The following is a 22,681-nucleotide window of genomic DNA, read 5'->3' on the forward strand; positions in this document are numbered from 1 at the left end:
GATACAGAACCCGTGGATTCAGAGGATTGATGTACAATTTTGATTTTTCAAAGGCAGTGTTTATTACCTCCATAATATTACTCATTTTTATTCAGATTTTGTACATACGAATACACACCCATTCAGACCAATTATGCATGTATTGTAATAGATAGAGCTTATAGAATCACTATAAATCACTATAAATCTTGTTTAGGCCTTTTTCCTTTAGATCATCTCCTATTTTATCTTTAGATTACTATGCGTTGGATCCCACAATTTTTGACAATTTCTTCATGTTTTTTCCCATTACCTTAGTCACAAAAAGATGCCTAATTATCACATTGCATATTATTAACAGAAAAATGGAAATAACCTAAATATCTAAAATACAAAATTGTTAAATTGTGGCACATCTATACAGTACAATGTCATACAACTATTTAAATGTATTGAATCATTTGAAAGAATATTAGTAGAAAATTCCTAAATTAAAAGATAAGTTATAAACAAAATATTATGAACAGCACTTTTATGTTAAAAAGTATTTCTAGGGCTGGGGTTGTAGCTCAGTGACAGAGTACTTGCCTAGCTTGTATAAGGTCCTGGGTTTGATCCTTAGCACTGCAAAAAAAAGAAGTATACTAATTTATGCATTATGATAGACAGATATTCATCAAAAAGGTAATATTAACTGTCTATGGGAAGTAGAATTATAATTGATTTTAAGTTTCTTCTATTTTAATTCTGTGTTTTCTAATTTTTCCACAGTGACTATGTATTATTATTATTGCATTTTGCAACAGTACTTCAGAATCATGTAGTGGCAATATTTAATGATTTGGGAAAAACTATTCAGAAGTAAAACTTTTTTCATGTATGAATATGCTGTGATGGATATGATACATAGCTTGATAATGAAGCATATGAATAGGATTGACTTTAAAAAAAATACTGTGTTTCAGCCAAACAATATAAACTTAGACTCTGTATGTAATTTTATTACAGTTTATAAAACTCTACTTTGTTTTTTTTTTAGGTATGAGAATTTTGAGGATCCTATGGGAACAATTGATAAGTTTCATTATGGTACTCACTATTCAAATTCTGCAGGGGTCATGCACTATCTCATTCGTGTGGAACCATTCACCACCCTGCATATCCAGCTTCAGAGTGGAAAGTATGTCTGGGGTAAATAATCTGTAATCTGTTTTCATCCATGCAACGCTGGTTCAAGCCTGTAACCATAGCTACTTGTGAGGCAGAGATCAGGAGAATAGTGTTTCAAGGCCAGCCCAGGCAAGAAGCAAGTCCCTATCTCAAAAAATACCCAAGAAAAAAGAACTGGTGGAGTGTCTCAAGTGGTAGAACACTTGCCTAGGCTAAATGTGAGGCCTCGAATTCAAACCTCAGTACTACTAAAACAAAATAAAACAAAACTGTTTACTTATGATTATGTTAGTGTTCAAAACTGTTTTCTTTGATGTCATGTGCTATAGAACAGAGCTGTATCTGTTTACTTCTTCTCTACTAGATTTCAGTTCAGATAAAAATAGCTGAACTAGTATGAGAATGAGTCACTCAAACTGACTCACACAAATGAGTTTTAAGGATAATTCTTTTTCACTGTTACCCTAGCATATCTTTGGGATTTCTGCTGTTTTAAAAATCTATCAGAGACTTAGAGTTGCTTTAGAGCTAAATCTAAGACATCTACAGAGTCAAATCTGCATAATGCCTACATAGTCTTCCTAAGAATGTTTATCAAGAAGAATAGAAAGAAAGAGCCATGCAGGACTCACAGCAGTCACTGAAACAGATCTGCAGTACTGCTCTGTGAACGTAATTATCCTTGATACTACAGCTTATCTATGTTGCACGTGTTCCCACTAATTCTAAGGAAATACTTCTCCATGAATCCTCTGTCCCTCAATACATGTTTAATTTCCATGTTGCTTTATTCCTTTGCTTTACCATTTTGCCTTCTCCACCCAATCAAGAACTAGATAAGGATTGCCTGTTCTATTCTCTTTCCATGTAGTTTCTATCTTGCACAGTTAGCCTGTGTCCTTTATCCCTGGGTTAAGTACAATAAGCCTTGGTTTTGAAGAAGAGACTCCCCAACATCACAAACCATCACTGAAGTGTTACATTTACCATGATAGCAGGTTACTTTCCCTCATGATACAGTAATGTAAAATTGAGTCTTTTCAGCTTTTTGTGATTTTATGAATAAATGATGTTTTTACAAAATGAATTCTGTTTGTACTTCTAAGAACACCACCAAGAAAGTGTAAACCATCAAGAAAATTTGATAAGGGACTTGTATCTAGAATATATAAAGAACATTTATAGCCAAGTAATATGCAACCCAATTTAAAAATGGACAGAGGATCTGAATACAGATACCCAATAAACAAATGTAAAGATGCTCAGCATCATTAGCCATCAGGGAAAAATCAAATAAAAATCACAGTGAGAGACCACACCCACTAAGAGGGCTATAATCAAAAAGATACAGGGGTTCCGGTGGCTCACACCTGTAATCCTAACTACTCAGGAGGCACAAATCAGGAAGACAACAGTTTGAAGCCAGCCCAGGCAAATAGATCTCAAGACCCTATCTCAAAAATACCCAATAAAACAAGGCTGGAGGAGTGACTCAAGTGGTAGAGCACCTGCCTAGCAAGTAAGAGATTCTGAGTTCAAACCTCAGTACCACCAAAAAAAAAAAAAAAAAGATAAATACAAATGATTATTGATGAATGTGTTAAGAAATTGGAAATCTTCTATACTGCTAGTAGGAATGAAAAATAATATAGCCTTTGTGGAAAACAGTCTGGCAGGTCTTCAAAAGGTCAAACATGAAATTATTTTATGATCTAGTAGTTCTGCTCCTAGCTACATACCCAAGATAATTGAAGTCATATGGTGACACAACACTTGTGCACAAATGTTCACAACAGCCTTGTTTATAATAACCAAAATTAAGAATAACCAAGTGTCTATTTGATGATCAATGAATAAATAAATGTGATATATCTATACAATGGAATATTATTTGACTGTCAATGAATGAAACAAAGTATTGATCCATGCTACAACATGGATGGACCTTGAAAACTTGCTGAATGATAAAAAGCTACATATTGGATGTTTTACATGAACTGTAGAAACAGGCAAATGCATGGAGACAGAAAATAGATTGTTAGTTGCCAGGAGTTGGTATAAAATGAATGGGGAGCAGCTACTAATATATACAGTGTTTCTTCTTGGAGCAATGAAAATGTTCTAAAATTGATTGTGGTGATGGTCACACAAATAGGAATGTAGTAAATCATTGAACTTTCCACTTAAAATGAATGAATTACATGGTATATTGGTTTGATCTCAATTAACCCTGTATCTTTTAATTGTGGATATGTCACATTAGACTTTCTAAGTGGCCTCATGGGGTTGGGGATTTAGCTCAGCGGAAGAGCACTTGCCTGGCAAGTGCAAGGCCCTGAGTTCAGTCCCCAGCACCGAAAAAAAAAAAAAAAAGGAAAAAATAAGTGACCTCATGTCTGGCTATAATTATATTCAAAGTTCTGGTAGGATCAGCTCTGCCTCAAACCAGTATTAATAGGCATAAAGAAGCGTTAAATTAATCACTTGTGTCACTTTATCTCTTATAGCATGGACTTACCTCTTTAGACTCAAGGCCATTACTTAATAAATCCAGGAACACAATATGAAAGGAAATAAAACAGAAGGAATTTATGCTTTTTATGATTTAGGAAAACGGCATTGTCACTTGTTCTTCTAAAGCCCTGAGAAGCCGTGGTGAAACTTAAATAAAATTATTTAATTAAAAATTAAATAAAATTAAACTAATAGCATATGTAAATAAAATATAAATTAGCTACAGAGCAAAAGAGTTGGTATCATTATTTACATATCAAGTATTAAATCAGCATTCTATAACTACATTAACTACACTAATACTATAATATTTAGAGCTGCATTACTTGGCAAAATTTGTGCCTTTGGTTTTTGTTTATTTGTTTGTTTCATGATGCTGGGATTGAATTCAGGTCCTTGAGCATTTTAGGTAAGCACTCTGTTGTTGAGCTGCCTCGCCAGCCTTATCTATGCTTTTTTTTTTTTTTTTTTTTCAGTTCTCTCAGGATTATATTTAATTCACTTGAAATTTTTCTGCAGTGTGATTTGATTTTCAGCTATTTTAACTAAGCTGATATTAGTAGTTAAAATACAGTATTTTGGTCCTGACAACAAAATATTAAAGTTAAGTTATTTTATCAGCCTGGCCCAAAAGACCAAAAATCGTATGTTCTCCCTCATATGTGGACATTAGATCAAGGGCAAACACAACAAGGGGATTGGACTTTGAGCACATGATAAAAGTGAGAGCACACAAGGGAGGGGTGAGGATAGGTAAGACACCTAAAAAATTAGCTAGCATTTGTTGCCCTTAATGCAGAGAAGCTAAAGCAGATACCTTAAAAGCAACTGAGGCCAGTAGGAAAAGGGGACCAGGAACTAGAGAAAAGGTTAGATCAAAAAGAATTAACCTAGAAGGTAACAGACACGCACAGGAAATTAATGTGAGTCAACTCCCTGTATAGCTATCCTTATCTCAACTAGCAAAAACCCTTGTTCCTTCCTATTATTGCTTATACTCTCTCTACAACAAAATTAGAAATAAGGGAAAAATAGTTTCTGCTGGGTATTGAGGGGGTTGGGGGGAGAGGGAGGGGGCAGAGTGGGAGGTAAGGGAGGGGGTGGGGGCAGGGGGGAGAAGTGACCCAAGCTTTGTATGCACATATGAATAATAAAACAATAAAAAAAATAAAATTAAAATAAAGTTAAGTTATTATATCAAAAAGAGAGTACTGTGGTTTTAAACGTTAAAGAGAAAGATTAAGGAAAAAAGCAACTCTCCTATGCACAGTAGTTCACACCTGCAATCCCACTACATGGGTGGTAATGATAGGAGGATCACGGTTTTTTTGTTGTTTTTTTTCTTTTGTTGGTATTGAGGTTTGAACTCAGGGCCTCGTACTTGCTAGGCAGGCACTCTCCCACTTAAGCCACTCCACTAGCCCTTTTACGTATTGGGTATTTTCAAGATAGGGTCTCAAAAACTATTTGCCCTGGCTGACTTCGAACCACTATCATCCTGAGTAGCTAGAATTACCAATGTAAGCCATCAGTGCCTGGTAGGAGGATCATGTTTTGAGGCCAGCCCAGCCAAAAAGTTACTGAGACCCTACCTCAAAGAATAAGCTGAGTGTGGTGGGTCACACTTATAATCTCAGCTACTTGGGGCACAGAGGTAGGAGAATCACGGTCCCAGGCCAACCTGGGCAAAAAGTGCAAGTCCCTATCTGAAAAATAACCAAAGCAAAAAGGAGTGGAGGTGTGGAGGTAAACATAAGTCCTGACTTCAAACCCCAGTACCACCAAAAAAGCAAAGGAGATTAAACATTTTATTTAATGCATCATTGATTGCATCCAATTGTGACTGTTCTTTCGATTTCCACATGCAGGTTTGACTGTGCAGATCGACAGTTCCATTCCATCCCTGCTACCTGGCAAGCCCTGATGGATAATCCATATGATGTGAAAGAGCTTATTCCTGAATTCTTCTATTTCCCTGAATTTTTGGAAAACCAAAATCGTAAGAAATAGAGGACTTAAAAAGCTAACTCAGTGGGTCCCAATTGAAGATCATTTAAGGTTCATTCTGTGCATGGATTACTCAGTGGCAGGGTTTATCTAATCTTCCAGGGAAGTGCTACAGGGAACTAAGATAAATGAGTCAAACTTGAACTGGTAAGAAAATTACCAGCTGGGTGCCAGTGCTCACTCCTGTAATCCTAGCTACTTGGGAGGTTGAGATCAAGAAGATTGTTGTTGATGACCTGCCCCTGCATATAGTTCAAGAAAGAGAACCCCACCAGGTGCCAGTGGCTCACAACGGTAATCCTAGCTACTCAGGAGACAGAAATCAGGAGGATCATGGTTCAAAGCCAGTCTGTGCAGATAGTTCAAGAGAACCTAGCTCAAAAAACCCTTCACAAAAAAAAAAAAAAATAGGGCTGGTGGAGTGGCTCAAGGTGAAGGCACTGAGTTCAAGCCCCCACTACCGCAAAAAAAGAAAGAAAGAAAGAGACCCCATCTCAAGTATCCAGAGCAAAATAGACTAGAGGTATGGATCAAGAGGTAGAGTGCCTGCTTTACAAGTATGAAGCCCTGAATTCAAAGCCCAGTCCCACCAGAAAAGGAAGGAAGGGAGAGAGGGAAAGAGAGAGGAGGGAGATTATCAGACTTCATTGTTCAGAGAAGCAAAAATGGTCATATGTTGTCATTAGAAGTCTTTGGCGCAGAGTGGCTCAAGTGGGAGTGCCTGCCTAGCAAGGATGAGGCCTGAGTTCAAACCCCAGTATTGGAAAAATAAATAAATAAAGTGATAATTTCAAATCCCAGTCCCACCAAAACCAAAGTCTTTGAGTTACATACATATGGTGAGGATTTCTGTGGGCCAAATCCATGAGTAAACTCATGTTTTCATAACTAAAATTTCATCGGACGCAACCAGTTAATTCACTTATGAATTAACTACTTACGGTTTTTTTCAGATTAATGGCAGACTTGAGTAGTTGTAAGAGACCATATCACTCAGTCAAAAATATTTTTTCTGCTGGACACAGTGGCTGATTCCTGTAATCTAGTACACTAAGGAAGTGGAGATAGAATTGTAGTTTGAGGCCAGTGAGAAAAAAAGTGCGATTCTGTCTCAAAGAACAGCTTGTGCGTGGTGGTTCATGTCTGTAATTCCAGCTATTGAGGGTTATAGGTGGGAGGATTGCTGTCTGTGGCCACCCAGGTAAAAAGCCATGAAATACAATCTGAAAGATGACTAAAGCAAAAAGGCCTGGGGGCATGGTTCAAGTGATAGAGTGCTTAGAGGCCCTGAGTTCAAACCTAAGTACTTTTACACATTTCATGATATTTATTGGAACCACTTGCCATCCTCTGCATTATGTCTTGATCTCTGTTTCTCTTTCTTTCTTTTCTTTTTTTTTCCCCTGTGGTACTTATGGGTTTGAACACAGGGCCTTGCTAGGCAGGCTCTACCACTTGAGCCATGCCTTCAGCCATTTTTTTGCCTTTTTAAACTTATTTTTCAGGTAGAGTCTTGTTTTTTGCCCAAGCTAGCCTAGGACCATGAACATCCTACCTAAGTCCTCCCATGTAGCTCGGATGATAGACACATGGCAACACACCCAGCTTATTGATTGAGATGAGGTCTTGGTGATTTTTTCCCTGCACTGGCCTCAAACTGTGATCCTCTTAATTTCTGCCTTAGGAGTAGTAGCTAGGATTACCAGGTGTGGGTCACCACACTCTGCCAATGGTCTTCATTTCTAACTATACATTTTCTCTTTTTGAATTGAGCTGGGATGAGAGAAAGCAGATATATCAGTTAATATGCCTTCTGGAACAATTTGTAATAAAACCAATTCAAAATTGTATAAACATTGAAATTTTAGTGTCTTCCATAGTAAAAGCCCAAAGCTGTGCTACTTTCAGATAACTTAATATTACAGCCAATTTCTTTTTACATTTTCACTCTGCAATTCTGAGTGTTTTGGCATTGCCTGTGTCTAGTTTCTTTCATGGCTGCAAATGCCTGAAGGAGTTTTAAGCATCACAAGTAGATACAACAGCATCTTAGAAGTGGGAGTGTTCATTGTGCCCTTTCATAAGAGTAAGAAACCCTAAACCCAGCACCAGTGGCTCATGCCTGTAATCTTAATTACTTGGGAGGATGACAGTTTGAGGCCAACCAGGACAGGGAGTTTGAGAGACCCCATCTCAACCAATTGCTGGCTGTGGTGATACACACCTGTCACACCATGCTACATGAGAGGCTAAGATTGGAAGGACCACGGTTTGAGGCCAGCTTGGGCAAAAAAGTAGTGAGACCCCATTTCAATGGAAAAAAAGCCGGGTGTGGTAGCATGTACCTGTCATCCCAGCTATGGCTAGAAGTTTAAAATAGAAGGGTTGAGTTCCAGACCAACGTGGGCAAAATGTGAGATCCTGTCTCCAAAATAACCAGAGCAGGAAGTGCTGAGGGCATGGCTCAAATGATAGAGTGCCTGGCTACCAAATTTCCGTTTGCCCTGTACCACAGAAAAAAAAAAAAAAGTAAGAAACCTTTTCTTATAACCTCCTCATTCTCCAGAACTGGGTCATATGCCAATCCCTAAAATCATTGCCTAGAAGAGGCAATGAAGTGTAGGACAGAAATGAATACTCAAATGAAATCAAGGTTCTGCTAACAAACAAAAAAGGGGACATGACAGTCAGGGGACGACAATGTCTGCTCCACAGTGATGACTTAATGTAAAACCAAGACCCTGCACCTTCTGTCCTTCCGTGACTTAAACCTTACTCCAACTGCGCACTCGTGGTGTTTTAAGGCAGCATACTGTTATTTTAAGGCTGATATATTAAGACCTTATTTTTTGAAAGTCTTTTGTGTTAATACTTTCTCACACTTTGTATTAGTGAGAAAACCTCATACTTGGAGAAAATTTGTCAAATGCCATGTTCTAAGAACAAATCTTTATTTTTGAAGGATCTACTTAGAGTAGTGGTACATAAATAGATCATTCTTCTGAAAAACAACTACAACTTTTATAATGAGTGAGTTTAAGGTTCATGTTTCACCAAAAAGCTGTAGGAAGCTGTATTTTCCAAATTAACCTTTAGAGGGCTATGTTACTTTTTTTTTTTTTTTTTATTCATATGTGCATACAATGCTTGGGTCATTTCTCCCACCTCTCCCCAGCCCCTCCCTTACCACACATACCACCCCTTCCATCTCCCCCCAACACCCTCAATACTATTTTGCCCTTATCTCTAATTGTGTTTTATTTTTAGTATATGAAGAGTAATACTGCATTTTTGCTCAGATTAAGGTGACAGTTTAACTATAGTTACCCAGTTTTCTAAACAAAAAAATTAATTCTTATTCTGATTTACCATATAATAGTTCATTCAAGACTATTTTATGTGTTTTAATTAATAGAGTATATTCCAATAAATAAGAATTTAAAATGAAAAAGCCATCTATTTTGCTTAGCAATGTGCCCTTATTTTACTTGCTTTATATCATTTACTTATACCTAAAATGATTTAATGCTTTTATCTTTTACATGTCTTAGAATTTAATTTGGGTCGTCTACAAGTTTCCAAAGAACTAGTGAATGATACCATTCTCCCCAAATGGGCTAAGTCAGCTGAAGATTTCATCTATAAACATAGGAAAGCTTTGGTAAGATTTTTATTTAGTTATTAGATTAATATTAGATATAGATGTATTTTCCAAAGGATGAGGTAAAGTATTTCTACTCTTCTAGATTAATTTATAATCTATTATATATGCTGTTTTAGAAAATACAACATAGCAATTTATTTTTAGAATATGAATCTTCTGATATATGGAGAATATAGTATAGTCCATGACTATGCAAAAGTAGGTTAAGCATTTCTAAATTTCCTTAAAGTAAGTTTTAGATTTTGGAGCATTTTGGATTTTGGAATATTTGATTAGAGATGCTCAGCTGTCCAAGTTTATGCAAATATTCCAAAATCTGGAAAAATCCAAAATCTGAGCTGGGCCTGGTGGCATGTACCTATAGTCACAGTTACTTGGATGGCTGAGGCAGGAGGATTCCTTGAGCCCAGGAATTTGAAACCATCTGGGTAAACAGAAACATGATACAGAACTAAGAAACCTCTTGCAGTTGCTTTCAGTGGGGCAGGGAGGAAGTTTAGGGGGAGAGACAATGGGGGCAGTGTAACTAATGCACAATATAAGTCTAATCAGAATTGTCACTATGAATCCCCCCCCACCCGTAAAATGAATATATCCTAATTTAAAAAAAAAAAAGCAGAAACAAAATCTGAAATACTTCTGGTCCCAAGCATTTTGAATAAGGAATGTTCAACCTCATTAAATATTCCAGCTCTATATCTGCCTGCTATATGTGTAACTATTCTGGTTAGTATGGTTTGATGTTTTGCAGTTTCCATATTTGTTTCAAATCTAACAAGACAAGTTCTTTTTATTTATTTATTTATTTTTTTGGCAGTACTGGGGTTTGAACTCAGAGCCTTGGTCTTGCCAGGTGCTCTATACTTCCAACATGGATGTGTCCATTTTTAGAGTTTTTTGTTTTGTTTTGTTTTCCTGAAGGATTTCACTAAGTTTCTGATAATAAAAACAGCTAAATCCTAAATGGCCCTTTAAAAAACTACTGCTACTGTCTTGCAGATGATGTTGATGGCTCCTTTTCCCCACAGTAGCCCATGTGGTTCTCTGTCTAAACAGAAATGTTTCAGACTATGAAACTAATTAGGCCACTATTTGGAAACATTTCTTATTATTAGTACATAGTTTTCAAATTTACAAAATTCAGAATTAGATACATTTGTAAGTGGTAACCTTATATATGAACAAGGAATTGGAAAAGTTAAAATAAAATAACCATGAAAAATAATTTGTTATGTATTAGCTAGCTAGAAACTTCTTGGGCCTTTTCTGTTACATTATTTAAGACCTAAAGTAGGAATCAAGAATGTTAGGAAAATATCCAGCCCATTAATAGGATGTTAGAAATACTTACTTCAGTTACATATTGCTGTGTAACAAACAGTTGGAAGATACAATGGCTTAGAAGCATAGCCATTTTATTATCTCACAGTTTTGTGGGTTGACTTGTCTTAATCAGGTGATTTTGCTGGTTGATCTTTTGAGGTTCTTATTGGGTTGCAATCATATGGCATTTGGGGTTAGTCATCTGTAGGCTACATTGAGACACTGGGATACTAAATAATAAATATAATTTATTTTTATGTATACTTAATGTTTGAAGATTTACTGGTTTTTAAATTATTACCTCTTTTCTCCTCGGCATGTAGTTTCAGGATATCTCTTATCCATTGGTGTCTCCATTGTTTTACATGGTAGCTCAGGGCCCCCAAAGTGCATAAATGAAAGCTTCATTGCTTTCTTAGGGTTGAGGCTCTGAATTGTCATAGCATCACTTCTGCCACCTTGTAGTGGCTGAAGGTACAAGAGGTAAACTCTACCTCTCAATGATAAGAGAACTTGAGGCAATCTTTAAACACCATACAGTCTGTCCTGTTGTCACAAGTCATTTATTTTCTTCCCACAGGCAAATCCTACTTACTTCCTTTCAAGTCATTCCCTCTGATGTCATTAAGGCAGGAATTGACAAACTTCTGTAAAAGACTAGATAGTAAACATTTTTTGCCTTTGTTAACAATAAAATGTGTCACATATACTCACTGCTGCCATTATACTGCCAAAGCTAATGACCGTATCTAGGTTCTGCTACTAATCTGCAAATGTGACAGCAGGTCAGATTTGACCCCCCACTTGGTAGTTTGCTTATCCATGCATTAAGGCTTGAGTCCTGAAGTCCAGGATCTTGATATCCAAATCAAGTCTCCATATAGCTCAAACCACCCAGGTGTTGCTCTTATTGGATCTGAAGGCTGAAGTAAAGAGACAAATTACCTGCCTCCATATAAAAACAGTGGTGTGACAGGACAAAAGAACTATAATAGAACTCCCATTCAAAAAGAAGAGAAAAACAGGAAGCTCCTAGCAATTCAGAATTGGTTTATTGCAATTCAGAATTCCAGTGGGGACAGTGGTTTTTTAAATTAGGGCCCAGTTTTATTCTCTGAGAGTGCTTCTTAATGGATCTTGATTCTGCCTTTGGTTCTTCCCCCTCTGAGTTATTCTTTTTGTTCCCTTAGAAACAAAAACAAAATTCTTTGTTAACAATAGTATCTTTTCACCTCTTTTGTAACCTTACTAAGTTGGAAGTCAAATGTCTCTCTTCTTTTTTGAATAGTTTTTATCTCTTTTAGTCTAAACTAGAATAATTTGTCTTAAAACTTGAGTTTTTCAACTCTGTTGGACAAAAGCCATTCCACATTTCTCTAAGAATGGTCCATTTTCTACTTTAGGTGAAATGGAATGCTAATAAGTCTCTCCATTTTTTAGTTGAGTGGGGCTAACAGAAACAAACTTAAGTCTCTATGAAGTCTCAAAAATTGTTTTCAAGACAAATCCTTGAAAACCTTTGCCTCAGGCTGTATTTTAATAGTGACAGTCTGACTTGATCATTTTCTTGGGCCATTTCTCGTTTTGAGAGTCTTTGCTCTCTAGAAATTTTGGGAGGAAAAAAAATAGTTTTATTTTCAAACCCTGTAAGACCTCCTTTGTTTGTATCTTCTGTTAATCAAATCGTTCACTTTAAAAACCCATCTTATTTCTCCCACACTTTATTCTAGGCAGCTAAAATAAGCCAATTGGGCCTTTAAAACATTCTGTCTGTAAGTCTCCACACGCAGATCCATGAGTTCATCATGTACCCTTTATATCTTTCATGTAATAAAATGTGAGTCCCCTTTATCTCCTGTCCCCAGAAACAGATTTGTCACTTTCTTTCAAGCCATTACCAACATGTTCCATAAGTCTTTGTAAATACAGTGGTGGGAGTAGTTTTCAGCCATTGTTTCCATTCCAGTGTGGTTTCATTGTTTTGTTCAATTGAATTGTTTTTTTCTTTTTTCTTGAGCTGAAAAGTTCTAGACAGCTATTTCAATGGAAAGTGTACTACAACGATGCATTGCACAGCTCTTATTTATTCTGGTAGGTTTGGGGACTATTACTAGCTTATTTATGTTATTTTCTTTACCCAGTGGTTGGGAGATACATATGTTAAGGTTAATAAATATGATTATATTATAGTAGATATGAATGATCATTATATGTAGTAGATACCGAATAAGTGTTCAACAAGATTTTGAGGGAATTTTCTATACAGTCAGAAGATTTGTGTGTGGACATGTTTTATTTGCTCCTTTTTTTCCAGATAACTCTTTTGCTCATATTTTTAATGAGCATGAATTTACATTGTAGTTGGAAGATATCCATATTAATTATTAAATGTGTTCTTTATCTAGGAGTCTGAATTTGTTTCTGCTCACCTTCATGAATGGATAGATTTGATTTTTGGCTACAAACAGAGAGGGCCAGCTGCCGTGGAGGCACTCAATGTTTTCTATTATTGCAGTTATGAAGGTATAAAACTATATACTTTTTCTCTTGCATTATTTGATAAAAATTATTGTTTATGTGATTACACATGGTTTTTTTGAGCCTAACTATTTACATTAACAGAGGCTTTCCAGTAGAAAGATTAAAAAACTGCTGCTTTTTTTTTTTTTTTTTGTAATACTGTTTAAATGTATACAGTAGACCTTAGGTAACCATGGATAGATGGTTCCATGTAGACTGCCATTGAGGAAAAACTGAATGCTCAGGGTGCCTTGAGCTCAGTATTGTACTGTGGATACTTGATTCATTTTTCCCATAATGCCACCAAACTTCCACTAAAGGCATGCTGTCTTTCAGCAAATCTAAAGTTTGCCCTTTTATCACTTTAGTTAAGCACACTAACTTTTACCTTGCTTTTTTGGGTACTAGTTGCTTTTGGGGGATCTTGTTTTCATAAAATTAAGGAAACACTCAGTAGATCACACAATGATTTAAACACAGCTGACAATAAGACTGCCCAATGCACAGCTGTGAGAATTTATGTTTTATTTTTGAAATTTCTTTTGAGTTTTAAAATTTGTTTTTGACTATGCTTGGTCAAAACTGCGTTTAATAAATCTGCAAATAAGACCATTTTATTGTATATTCAAATATAGTCATAAATGCCAGTGTTGGTATCTTAAAGTTTTTGATGCTGGAACATGTGTTCCATTTAGTCAGGTTCTACATTAACTATTCTGAATTAAATTGTTAGCAAACTTTGAAAGAAGGCCTTTAGAATTACCCATAATAAGTTCTTCAAATGCCCTTATTTAGCTCAGGATCAAGAATGTTTTCTGATGGCTTTAAAAGGCCAAGAAGTAGTAATTTCCTTTCAAATTCTTAAGTAGAGATAATAGTTCTAAAGATTATGAACAGTATGCAGTTATATGAATTTGAACAGCACTCACATGAGTGTTGCTTATTTGATAAATAAGCAAGCATTTTTTACTGTACCATGCTGTACAGGTAATATGTTTATTAAGGAGATAATATTACATGGTTGTTATGGCCAGATAATATGCATGTAAAAATCCATGTTAAGTTTGGCTGAGTATATAATCCGTGAATAAGAATATCATCTTCTCCAACCTTTATTTGAAGCAGTAACTTAAAGCACTATTTTTGTGTAGTTTTTCTCTTAATTGAACCTATCATGAGGAAGATCTAAAATTAGGTGTAGTATTAGGATGATTTATATTTTTCCTACAGAAACTTTTCTAGAATATAAGTTATTTAAAATACTTTAGTTCTAAGTAATGGATGGAATTTATTTTTATATATATTTAACATTTGAAGATTTACTTATTTTTAGAAAGTTACCTCTCCTCAATGTTATTATAAATTGAAGAGTAAAATATTTAGTTGAAAATATGCTAATCAGTCCCTGATAAATTAATCAGTGATGTCACATGCTGATCTGTTTTCACTATATGCTGAGTTGACTACGTCTGGTTTTAGGAGCTGTGGATCTGGATGCCTTAACAGATGAAAAGGAAAGAAAAGCCTTAGAAGGGATGATTAATAATTTTGGGCAAACACCTTGTCAGCTGTTAAAGGTAAACTATTTAACTTATTGACAGCTTTAAAAGTTTAGAATTAAATTGCTAAGAAATAGTACTACCATTATTTTTAAAGACTAATAATTTAAAAACCTTATTTCAGAAAAACATTACACTGTCATTTAAAGATAGAGATTTAATTGATTTTTTCCTATTTTGAAATGACAAAATACTGCAGTTAAGATCCATGTGGCACATGCCTGTAGTTCCATCTACTTGGGAGGATGAGGTAGGAGAATTTTGAGTTCTAGGCCAGCCTGGACATCATATTGAGATCCCATCTCAAAAGATCCAGTTATGTAGAACGCTTGCCTAGCATGCAGAAGACCCGGGATTAAATTCCTAGCATTGGCAGGAAAAAGATCCACTTATATAACCAATTGCTTATAAAGATACAGAAGGATTTTTATTTACTCGGAACACCAATCACTTTATATTTTTTGAGAGAAATAAACTAAGTAACATACTGTATGCCATTAAAACTAACCTTATGGCTGCCCGGAGGCGACCCCCGTCCTGTCCTCACGACGCTGCTGGTGTTCGTGGCCACGCTGCTGATAGTCCTGCTTCTGATGGATGGTGTGCGGCTGGTATTTTGTATGGCATCTATTTTTATCTAAACTCAAGTTTCTACGGGAACTGGTGGGAGACACAGGATCCCAGGAGGGAGACCACGGGCCTTCAGGGTCTGACACTGAAGAAGACCCATCAGCCTCTCCACACAGGATAAGATCTGCTTGCCAGCATAGGGCTCCCGTGGATGAAGGCCACTGACCCCAGCCACCATACATGACAAAAGGCAATTGCGAACCTGTCAGTGAAGACAGAAATTCACAAAGGGACTGAAAAAAATTTGCACTTGGATTTCATATCCAATTCAAAAAAGATTTACATGTAAGCCATATAGAAATAAAGGGAATTTAAAACCAAATTGGACCACTGAAAAATTCATCTTAAGGGTTTTTTTTTTTTTTTTTTTTTTCTTTTTTTTGCTTCTCTAGCTCTCTGCTTAACACATTTGTTCCTTGGCTCTTGGGCTTATTGTTTTGCACTGATGTGACTCTGTTAAACATTTCAGGCTTAAAAAAAACATTTTATTAGTCATAAAATGTACTCTTGACATTTTAACTTGTGTGAAGTTGGGATGCATCTCATTACTGTCAACCAGGTGATAGCCATGTCCTCAACCTAGCTTGTGCATGTGTGAATTTACAGCTTGTCATATTATCGTCTCCTTAACTGGTGTGTGTCATTGGTATCAAATGTATCAGGTTGAGTTGGCATTTCAAAACGCCTTCAAGAACATTACGCTATGATTCAGCATTGAAATGAGGTTATTGCCTATGCAGAAGAGCATGGAAACACAGTGGGCTGGATGTTTGATATTAGTGAAGCAAATGTTTGCCATTGGGGGAATGATCAAAATTCCCTCTTTTCTTGCAAGGCAATGACAAAATGCTTTACAGGACCTAAGAAAGATACCACAAGTAGATGAAGCTGTACTTTGTTTTGTTAGTGAGGCATGCACAAAAAGGATTGTTCATCACAGGCCAAGTGATGCAGTTGAAGGCAAAGAAATTGCCAAGACCTTTGGAATCGATGAAACAAAATTCAAAGCAACAAAAGTCTGGTGTGACCGATTCATGTGTTGAGCAGGATTGTCAATAAGACATCAAGCACCGTTTTATCCAAAGCTTCCCACTGCCATTAGACAGAAGGCAGGGTTGGAGCACTCTTTCAAGAAATGCTGCATCACCAGTTCTCTTGACCCCGAGGGCCATGTATGGGAAAATGCAGACATCCTTGACTGTGATTTGAAAAGTGATTCAGAAGAGTATGAAGTTATATGAACTTAACCAATTTGTTTCATACATTCTTTAGTCTGCACAAGGTAGCTGTGATAAAAATCTGTTTAACTTTAAAAGCACTTTTTCAATAAGTATAAAATAAATGTTTTCTGTGATAAAAAAAAAAAACTAACCTTATGTTGGGATTCTCTCCATATGTAAAACTAATAGTTGCTGAAATCATTCCATAAAGAATTTTTACTATCCAAAGCCCCAGCCTAGTCTTAAGAATCAAATTAGGGCTAGAAGAGTGGCTCAAATAGTACAATGTTTGCCTTACATGTGTGAGGCCCAAGGTTAAATCCCCAGTACTGCAAGGGAAAAAAAAGGAATCAGTCTAAAAAATAAAGGAGGTGTGACTCAAGCAATAGAGTGCCTGCTTTGTAAACATGAAGCCCTGAGTTCAAACCCCAGTGCTACCAAAAAATATATATATAATATTAAATATTACTCTATGTCTTCCCTAATACTTTCCCTAATCCTTACAGTAAAGATCCAATTTTCCTCATTTTTAAGATGATAAAGCCAAGCCTCACAGAAAGTAATATCCAGCCTACAAAGCCCTAGAGAAACTAAATACCCTTCTTACATTTACACAACTAGAAAGTGACTGGAATCAGATTAATATTCGTGACTAACTCCAAAACCTTTCTGGTTTGCCATGTTTCCTCTGAATTAGTAACCATCTTTTATCTTTTATGTATAGTATATGTGCACAGTAAATATTTGTTGAATTGAAATCTCCAAAGCTATTACAGCAATAATGTATTGAAGCTCCAGTTTGTAGTTGTATTTCTTGCTAAGTACAACTACAGGCTAAGGTTTATAATTAAATCATTCCTTAGGAATGGTTTACTTGGGACCTCCAACTCTGGTTTTTATGTATGTGTTAAATATATATGTATTTTACATATATGTATATTTATATATAAATATATATGTATGTATTTAGTCATATATGAAATTCCTTACTTTCTAGCACATTCAGAATGCAAAAGTAAAGTAGTCATGGTGGTGCATGTCCGTAATCCCAAAACTCAGGAGGCTTGTGTAGGAGGTCTTAAATTCAAGGCCATCCTGAGCTTCATAGAGAGTTTTAAGCCAGTCTGGCCACAAAGTGATACCTTGTCTCAAAAATAGCAAAATAAAACCAAACAACAACAACAAAAAAAGGGAGACAAAAGTAACAGAATAAAACAGAGCTCTTCCTAGGGCTCTAAAATAGATCCTATAGTTTTGCACCAACTTTACTTTTTATTTTACAAGAGTAGTATTCATTATTATTGTCATAAAAATTATACAGTGTCTAAGGATAGAGCTCACTGCAAGAGTGTGTGCCTAGTATGTATACCCAGCAATGTGCGTGCGTGCACATGTATGCACACACACACACAAGATCCATGATAAAATACCTAAAAAGCATAGAGAAACAGAAAGGTGACTCAGAAGAACAGGGAACTGCATCTCTGGCCCTGACTCCCCCAGGAGAGAGGAAGCTGAAGCCACAGGCACAAGATTAGGCAGTCCTGGTTAAAAAAATACAGATTGACAGTCTTAGTCACAGATAAGCCAACAGGTTTTACTAGCCTTTAATCCAGAGGGAGATTTTCTATGATGTGACTCCTCTTTCATGGCAGGCTAGTCTTGGAGAAGAAATCCACTGCAATTGCTCCCCATATCTCAGAGACCTTTAGCCAGGTGACATCTGGAGAGGGGAACTATTGTGTGACAGAGCTCCTCTGGCAAAACAGGAAACAGGAAAAATCAGAAGCCAGGGAGCTTAGAGATATCCTGCCAGTGTGTCTGGGTGGGAGTTAGCCACCAGAGGTAGTTGTTGGAAAGGTCAGGGTCAGATGTGGACTGGCTGAGAAGATTAGGCAGCAGAAATCATGGGCTATGAAGGATACTGCGGTTAGTGGCCATGCCCTCTGTGTTAGGAGCAAACCCCATTGTCTGAGAATTATTGTGGAGACTGAGAGCTCCAAGCTCATGGCTGGTAACTGTTCAACCTCCAGAGCCATCCATGTGTTTTTCTAGTGGTCAAGACTGAGAGCTCTGAGCCCAGTTCGAGCAGATTGCTCACTTTCTATGGCCCCTTTCATCATGCAGGGTGGTTTACTGGCTGAACAGGATCTGAAAGGTCTGAGACCGGCAGGCAGAGTGCCAGGTTCCCTTGGTTCTCTTTCTCTATGCAGATTTCAGTACTCTGTTTGATTCTTTTTTTTTTTTTTTAACTGTTTTTTCCTTTATCGTTGTGCTGGGTAAAGGTACATTTTAACATTTACAAAAGCTCTTAAAATATATCAAATATATCATACTTGAATTCAACCCCTCCACCACTCTTCTTTATCCCTCCTTCCCCCATTTCTGGAATAGTTTCAACAGGTATCATTTTGGCCTTTACATACATGTGTACACATTTTTTGCTTTGCATTTATTCTCCTACGCTCTTTCCCTGCCACCTTCCCTTTTCCTCTTGCCACTCCTCCCCTTGGTCAGGACATGTTCTGCCTCCTGTTCTCTGATTTTGTAGAAGTCCTTTTTAAGGCTGTTAATGTCTTGTGGTGATGGTTCTTATGCCAGTGCTTGTTTCTTTGTCTTTTTTTCTTTCTTTTATCATTTTTACATTTACTTACATGTGTGTATACATTGGGCCACCTCCCCACACACACCTCTCCGCACTCCCGCTTCCAGGCAGAACCTGTTCTGCCCTCTTGTTCTCTGATTTTGTTGAAGAGAAAACATAAGAGATAATAAGAAAGACATGGCATTTTTGCTAGTTTGAGGTAAAGATAGCTATACAAAGAGACTCCTAGTATTGCTTCCATGCACTTGTGTATCGCTACCTGCATTGGTTCATCTCTGCCAGACCTCTTTGCTACTTCCTTGGTCCCCTTCCCATAGTGGCCTTTGCCAGTTTAAGATTACTATATTCGCTCCTCTACAGTGAGCACATAAAACACTTTCAAATTTTAGGTTTCTTTCCCTTTCCCTATTCCTCCTGTGCATGTTTCTACCCTTAGTATGTGACCCAGGTCCAATAACATTACTGCATTTGTTTTAGGTCTATAATCCGTATATGAATGAGAACATGCGATTTTTAGCCTTCTGAGCCTGGCTAACTTCACTTAAGATGATGTTCTCCAGTTCCATCTGTTTACTTGCAAATGACAAAATTTCATTCTTTGTGGCTGAGTAAAAGTCCATTGTGTATAAATACCACATTTTCTTAATCCATTCATTGGTAGTAGGAGATCTTGGCTGTTTCCATATCTTGGCTATTGTAAATAGTACTGCAGTAACATTCTCCAATGCATTCAAGAACATCCCTGGGGTACGTTTGCCACCCCTGGGTGTACCATCTGGGAGGCCCTCTGAAGTGAGTGGGGAAACTGCCCAGCCAATAGGCCACAAAGATCATTGAACAGTAGTAATTACAATAGACTCCAGCTATGACCCACTACCTACTCCCCCTCCCCAAACACCTGGAAAATTCCAATGTTAAAGGACCTGAAAAGAAGCTAAAAATATTTTAATGCTATTTTTACTATATTTTTAAAAATTGTATGGTTTTTTATTCCTCTTTGTATCTTTCTCTAATTTTATTTATATACTTTTTATTTTTTTATTTCTTGTTGCTCTTTTCATCTTCCTTACATTCTTCTCCTTTTTTTTTTTTTTTGTTTAACCTTGGTCTTTCTTTTTCCCTTCCCCCTCCTTTATTTCATTCATTTGTTAATATTATTTTTACCTTCATTAATTTTTAACTTCATAGCTTATCCTATATTTTTTTTGCCATTTTCTTTTATAAGGTTAATGGTGGTGTAGTAGTTGGCTTTAATTGATTTTAATTGTATTTCTATATCTGATTTTCGTTGTTGCTGTTATAACAACAGTTTTCTCCTCTTGGAGATTGAGCTCAAAAGAATATTCCCCATGTAAAAGTGGAAGAGATATCCATCCCAACAAATGTGCAAATCACAACTTAAAAACACAAGATATGAAAACACAAGGCTCCATGACCCCTCCAAAAGTTCATAACACTTCAAAAACTAAATCCAAAGATACTAAAATATATGAAGTGTTAAGCAGTTCAGAAGTCTAATTTTTAAAATGATCAATGACATCAGAGGATTCAAATAAACAAATGAACGAAGAAATCAATTTGAGACTTGGATGAGAAATTCAACAACTTGGACAAGAAATTTAGAAGAGAAAATCAGCAAAGACAGAGATTCTGGGTTAGGGAGGAACAAAAATCTTGAAAATGAAAAGCTTGATAAATTAAAAAAAACTCAATGGCAATCATCAGTAGACTAGAAAGAATACCAAGGATTGAAGACAAGGTTGAGGAATAATTACATTTAGATAACAATAAAGAAGAAAGTAATCATAACCTCAGCATTCAAGACCTCTGGGACACAATTAAGAAACCAAGCCTACAAATCTATATAAAAGCAGGGACCAAGATACAGACTAAAGATACAGAAAACTTAATGAAATTATAGCAGAAAACTTACAAAATCTAGGAGAAGAGATGGACATCCAAGTACATGCATGTTTAAGATTCTGGTAGATAAAAAGAACCTCAGCATGTCATTTAAAATACCAAAAGTAGAGAACAAAGACTACTGAAGGCTGCAAGATGGAAGCATCTACTTACTTACAAAGGCACTTTGATTGTTACCTATCAAAGTAATAGAAAACCTCTCAGAAACACTAAAGGGCTGAAAGAGCATGGATAGATGTATTTTAAGCCTGAAACAAAATAACTGCCAGCTAAGACTACTATATCCCAAAAAGTTATCCTTCAAAAATTGAAGGAGAGCCAGTCATGGTGGCTCAAGCCTATACTCCTAGCTACTTGGAAGAGGGAGTTCAAGATGGTCACAGTTTGAGGCCAGCCTGGGCAAAAAGTTCACAAAACCCCTACACCTGTTATTTAAGTTATGTAGGTAAGTAAAAATAGGAGGATCACAGTCCAGACCAGCCCAGACATAAAGCAAGACCCTATCTCAAAATAACCAATGCAAAAAGGACTGGCAGAGTGGTTCAAGTGGTAGAATGCCTGTCTTGCAAGTGTGAAGCCCTGAGTTCAACCCCCCATATCACCAAAAATATTGGAATGATAAAGACCTTCCATGACAGGCATAAACTAAAGCAAGTCATGACTACTAGGCCAGCATTGCAGAAAATACTTAAAAGGATGCTATACCTAGAAGAAGAAGAAAGATATATACAAGCACAAATCTTGGGAAAGAATAAGTCCCACTAGAAGAATAGATAAGTAAATAAGAAATAGGAAAGAATCAAACATTATTTACTCAGAAAAGCAGCAAAGCCCTAAAATAAAGGAGACATTAATACCTTTCAATAATAACCCCAAATGCAAACAGTCTTAACTTTCTAGTTTAAAGACTCAACATGGTTAAATGGATAGAAAAAGAAGGTCCCGCCATATATTGTCCACAAGAAACTCACCTCACCCACAAAGACACACACAGATTGATAGTGAAAGGATGAAAAATTATATTCTAAGCAAACAGGATCTGAAAGCAAGCAGGAATAATTATATTCATATTTGACAAAGAAGACTTCAAGCCAAAATTAGAAGGAATAAAGGTCACTATTAATAAAGAAAACAATTCATCAAGAAGATACAAATATATTTGTACTAATGATTTTTCTAAGTTCATAAAACAAACATATCTGGCATAATGGGCCAGATAGGTTCAGATGCAATAATAGTCAATATCCCACTATCATAAATAGATTATTCAGAAAAAAAAAAAAAAAAAGCTGGGCGCTGGTGTCTCTTGCCTGTAATCCTAGCTACTCAAGAGGCAGAGATCAGGAGGATAGCAGTTCAAAGCCAACTCAGGCAAATAGTTCAAGAGAACCCATCTCGAAAAACCCTTCACAAAAAACCTTTGGGATAACCTTTGGGATATAGCAAAGGCGGTGCTAGTAGGAAAATTTATAGCTAGGAGTACTTACATTTAAAAAAAAAAATCACACCTCAAATGAGTAACCTAAGGATGCACCTCAAGGTCTTAGAAAACAAGAACAAACCCAGA

The 22,681-nt window shown here is 36.4% G+C and overlaps 1 protein-coding gene across 15 annotated transcripts in view; it reads left to right on the plus strand.

The window, feature by feature from the left end:
* Nbeal1 (neurobeachin like 1) overlaps window positions 1–22,681 on the plus strand; it is a 205,019-nt gene that overhangs the window by 154,632 nt on the left and 27,706 nt on the right. For 14 of the 15 annotated variants that reach the window (XM_074071453.1, XM_074071448.1, XM_074071455.1 and 11 more), the window contains 5 exons: window positions 1,019–1,159; window positions 5,532–5,662; window positions 9,222–9,331; window positions 13,063–13,180; window positions 14,657–14,754. In XM_074071453.1, coding sequence (XP_073927554.1) covers window positions 1,019–1,159; window positions 5,532–5,662; window positions 9,222–9,331; window positions 13,063–13,180; window positions 14,657–14,754 — 598 coding nt within the window. Of the gene's footprint in view, window positions 1–1,018; window positions 1,171–5,531; window positions 5,663–9,221; window positions 9,332–13,062; window positions 13,181–14,656; window positions 14,755–22,681 lie in introns of those variants that run through there. The other variant, XR_012447349.1, reaches the window with a different exon arrangement.

This window comes from Castor canadensis, chromosome 4 (genome assembly GCF_047511655.1).
Source record: "Castor canadensis chromosome 4, mCasCan1.hap1v2, whole genome shotgun sequence".
Lineage (NCBI taxonomy): Eukaryota > Metazoa > Chordata > Mammalia > Rodentia > Castoridae > Castor > Castor canadensis.